The following is a 5,553-nucleotide window of genomic DNA, read 5'->3' on the forward strand; positions in this document are numbered from 1 at the left end:
AATAAAAACGCCAATGGGTTGGGCGGAAAAACTAATAACAAGTCCCGGAAGTGTGAGGAATGGGATGCTGGAAAAGCCAAAACCAAACAAAAGGGCCGGCACTCTTCTAACTAAAGGTCAAAATCAGCCGGAAAAAGACTTTGACCGCTCTATAGCGGAAAACTGGACAGCAACCAAATCGCCCACAACATTTTGTCGTTCTTGTTCGGCCTCAACATGTTGATGTTTTCAATTTTTTTGACCTCCCTGCCCCAAACCGGAAGTGGATCGTCGTTTTTCGCTAGCGACAGCTCTTTTTCATCGGAGAAATATGGCAACCATGGTTTTGTTGGGGGTGAGAGACGGTTTTTTCGGGGGGATGCGACAAACACCACCGATCAAAAACTGAACCATTTCGGGAACGACCGAAAAACTTTGCCTCCCCCAACCTCCAATCGAAACTTCTAGAACCGGAGATGAAAAACATTAACGATTTATTGGGAACATATACAAGACGAAATGAGGAAGTTTTCCGGATTTGTTGCAGCTTAAGTTTGCTTTATGTGTCACAGCTTTTTTCGGGACGATGTTGGTTCGCACTTTTAGCAGTCTTTATAACTTGGTAAGTGGTTGACGACAGCCTTTTTCGAGGTGGAATAAACTCTTTGGTCAAAGCTACTAACAAACAATGAACTCTTATGGGCCTCAGTTAAAAGGCAAAATAGATTTAGTTCTAACTCTTCTAGTAAACATACTTTTTTTGAATGAAATGCGCAAATTCTTAAGCTTTCAAATGAAACATCTTGTAGTTTAATTGATTCACTAAAGTATAGTAATGTATGAAAAGAGAAATTTTCTTTTGAATCGGAAAAGTCGTTATAAAATAAGAACAAACCTTGCATAACTCAATTGAAGAAAAACTTTAATTGCTCCTAGGAAGGTAACAGTTTCTGCTCGCTTTTACCACTTTCGGAGAACAAATCATTCAAGGCGGCACAGTCTGGTCTGGTCTGGAGGCAGGTATAAGTCTTCATTCGTATTTCGAAGCAACCGGAGCGGAAGGAAAAACTTTTTCCCCGAGACCTGGGAGACATTTCTTGCCGGTGTTTTTCACCTTTCGCGCGCCCACTCACATTCTTAGTTATCGACCGGCGCGGACGTTCGTGGTGCCAAAGTTGACTTTCCTTCATCTTTCAGACGGACGACGGCCATCAGCCAGCCGGAAAGCCGGAAAGCCGGAATCTGGAACCAGAGCAGGAAATGCTCCAGCAACCGGAAGACGGCTTTTGTTCGCCTCCAAGTTGATATAATTGAAACGTTTTGCAAGTGGATTTCAAGATTAATAATTGGATTATGTGACTGGAAAATGGAGTGCGCCGCCAAGTTTTCTAACCACCTGCCCCTTGGAAAGTCGGAAATTGGCAGCCCCACCTTTTCTTTGCCCACTTTCATAACCTGGAGAATTCATTCAACAAAACCGAGTCCGAGTGAGTGGGTCGAAAATACCTCTGGAGGGGGCCAAACTTAATGCGATTTATAGCATTTTGTTCCACTTTTTGACGGTTGTAGAAAATGGCTGAAACTGTGCAAGGGGGCTAGTGCTGCAAAAAGTAAATGATTGACTTCCGCACCCGGACTGGATTAAAGCAATTTGTTCAAAACTTTGTGATAAATTTTCCTTTAGAATAAATTGTCGTACTTGGTCGTCTTGCAGTTTGAAATTTTCCAAAAAGGAAAAGACATATTCAATGCGTTGAAAACTCCATAAGCAAATAAAAATAACAAGTATGACAAAAAAAACGAAGAAAACAAAATAAAAAACTATGCAAAAAGCGAAAAAAAAAACAATCCAAAAGAGAATGAAATCTATAAAACTTCCAAAATTTTGAATAATAAAAAATCTGTCTCAACTATCTTAACTGACAAAATCTTCAACTTTAAAACGCACAAAAATGACAAAATGACAAAAATGACAAAAATGACAAAAATGACAAAAATGACAAAAATGACAAAAATGACAAAAATGACAAAATGACAAAAATGACAAAAATGACAAAAAATGACAAAAATGACAAAAATGACAAAAATGACAAAAATGACAAAAATGACAAAAATGACAAAAATGACAAAAATGACAAAAATGACAAAAATGACAAAAATGACAAAAATGACAAAAATGACAAAAAATGACAAAAATGACAAAAAATGACAAAAATGACAAAAATGACAAAAATGACAAAAATGACAAAAATGACAAAAATGACAAAAATGACAAAAATGACAAAAATGACAAAAATGACAAAAATGACAAAAATGACAAAAATGACAAAAATGACAAAAATGACAAAAATGACAAAAATGACAAAAAATGACAAAAATGACAAAAATGACAAAATGACAAAAATGACAAAAATGACAAAAATGACAAAAATGACAAAAATGACAAAAATGACAAAAAATGACAAAAATGACAAAAATGACAAAAATGACAAAAATGACAAAAATGACAAAAATGACAAAAATGACAAAAATGACAAAATGACAAAAATGACAAAAATGACAAAATGACAAAAATGACAAAAATGACAAAAATGACAAAAATGACAAAAATGACAAAAATGACAAAAAATGACAAAAATGACAAAAATGACAAAAATGACAAAAATGACAAAAATGACAAAAATGACAAAAATGACAAAAATGACAAAAATGACAAAAATGACAAAAATGACAAAAATGACAAAAATGACAAAAATGACAAAAATGACAAAAATGACAAAAATGACAAAAATGACAAAAATGACAAAAATGACAAAAATGACAAAAATGACAAAAATGACAAAAATGACAAAAATGACAAAAATGACAAAAATGACAAAAATGACAAAAATGACAAAAATGACAAAAATGACAAAAATGACAAAAATGACAAAAATGACAAAATGACAAAAATGACAAAAATGACAAAAATGACAAAAATGACAAAAATGACAAAATGACAAAAATGACAAAAATGACAAAAATGACAAAAATGACAAAAATGACAAAAATGACAAAAATGACAAAAATGACAAAAATGACAAAAATGACAAAAATGACAAAAATGACAAAAATGACAAAAATGACAAAAATGACAAAAATGACAAAAATGACAAAAATGACAAAAATGACAAAAATGACAAAATGACAAAATGACAAAAATGACAAAAATGACAAAAATGACAAAAATGACAAAAATGACAAAAATGACAAAAATGACAAAAATGACAAAAATGACAAAAATGACAAAAAATGACAAAAATGACAAAAATGACAAAAATGACAAAAATGACAAAATGACAAAATGACAAAAATGACAAAAATGACAGAAAATGACAGAAAATGACAAAAATGACAAAAATGACAAAAATGACAAAAATGACAAAAATGACAAAAATGACAAAAATGACAAAAATGACAAAAATGACAAAAATGACAAAAATGACAAAAATGACAAAAATGACAAAAATGACAAAAATGACAAAAAATGACAAAAATGACAAAAATGACAAAAATGACAAAAATGACAAAAATGACAAAATGACAAAAATGACAAAAATGACAAAAATGACAAAAATGACAAAAATGACAAAAATGACAAAAATGACAAAAATGACAAAAAATGACAAAAAATGACAAAAATGACAAAAATGACAAAAATGACAAAAATGACAAAAATGACAAAAATGACAAAAATGACAAAAATGACAAAAATGACAAAAATGACAAAAATGACAAAAAAATGACAAAAATGACAAAAATGACAAAAATGACAAAAATGACAAAAATGACAAAAATACAGAAAAAAGACAAAAATGACAAAAATGACAAAAATGACAAAAATGACAAAAATGACAAAAATGACAAAAAATGACAAAAATGACAAAAATGACAAAAATGACAAAAATGACAAAAATGACAAAAATGACAAAAATGACAAAAATGACAAAAATGACAAAAATGACAAAAATGACAAAAATGACAAAAAACTGACAAAAATGACAAAAATGACAAAAATGACAAAAATGACAAAAATGACAAAAATGACAAAATGACAAAAATGACAAAAATGACAAAAATGACAAAAATGACAAAAATGACAAAAATGACAAAAATGACAAAATGACAAAAATGACAAAAATGACAAAAATGACAAAAATGACAAAAATGACAAAAATGACAAAAATGACAAAAATGACAAAAATGACAAAAATGACAAAAATGACAAAAATGACAAAAATGACAAAAATGACAAAAATGACAAAAATGACAAAAATGACAAAAATGACAAAAATGACAAAAATGACAAAATGACAAAAATGACAAAAATGACAAAAATGACAAAAATGACAAAAATGACAAAAATGACAAAAATGACAAAAGTGACAAAAATGACAAAAATGACAAAAATGACAAAAATGACAAAAATGACAAAAATGACAAAAAATGACAAAAATGACAAAAATGACAAAAATGACAAAAATGACAAAAATGACAAAAATGACAAAAATGACAAAAATGACAAAAATGACAAAAATGACAAATGACAAAATGACAAAAATGACAAAAATGACAAAAATGACAAAAATGACAAAAATGACAAAAATGACAAAAATGACAAAAATGACAAAAATGACAAAATGACAAAAATGACAAAAATGACAAAAATGACAAAAATGACAAAAATGACAAAAATGACAAAAATGACAAAAATGACAAAAATGACAAAAATGACAAAAATGACAAAAATGACAAAAATGACAAAAATGACAAAAAATGACAAAAATGACAAAATGACAAAAATGACAAAAATGACAAAAATGACAAAAATGACAAAAAATGACAAAAATGACAAAAATGACAAAAATGACAAAAATGACAAAAAATGACAAAAATGACAAAAATGACAAAAATGACAAAAATGGACAAAAATGACAAAAATGACAAAAATGACAAAAATGACAAAAATGACAAAAATGACAAAAATGACAAAAATGACAAAAATGACAAAAATGACAAAAATGACAAAAATGACAAAATGACAAAAATGACAAAAATGACAAAAATGACAAAAATGACAAAAAATGACAAAAATGACAAAAATGACAAAAATGACAAAAATGACAAAAATGACAAAAATGACAAAAATGACAAAAAATGACAAAAATGACAAAAATGACAAAAATGACAAAAATGACAAAAATGACAAAAATGACAAAAATGACAAAAAATGACAAAAATGACAAAAATGACAAAAAATGACAAAAATGACAAAAATGACAAAAATGACAAAAATGACAAAAATGACAAAAATGACAAAAATGACAAAAATGACAAAAAATGACAAAAATGACAAAATGACAAAAATGACAAAAATGACAAAAATGACAAAAAATGACAAAAATGACAAAAAATGACAAAAATGACAAAAATGACAAAAAATGACAAAAATGACAAAAATGACAAAAAATGACACAAAAATGACAAAAATGACAAAAATGACAAAAATGACAAAAATGACAAAATGACAAAAAT

General features: G+C 28.7%; 1 protein-coding gene across 1 annotated transcript in view; it reads right to left on the reverse strand.

The window, feature by feature from the left end:
- Window positions 1-1,116: 1,116 nt before the first annotated feature.
- The window catches only part of LOC129753845 (uncharacterized), an 85,488-nt gene continuing 81,051 nt past the window's right edge, over window positions 1,117-5,553 (reverse strand). Inside the window, exon 12 of the mRNA XM_055749693.1 lies at window positions 1,117-1,221. Coding sequence (XP_055605668.1) covers window positions 1,117-1,221 — 105 coding nt within the window. The remainder of the gene's footprint in view (window positions 1,222-5,553) is intronic.

This window comes from Uranotaenia lowii, chromosome 3, assembly GCF_029784155.1.
Source record: "Uranotaenia lowii strain MFRU-FL chromosome 3, ASM2978415v1, whole genome shotgun sequence".
NCBI lineage: Eukaryota > Metazoa > Arthropoda > Insecta > Diptera > Culicidae > Uranotaenia > Uranotaenia lowii.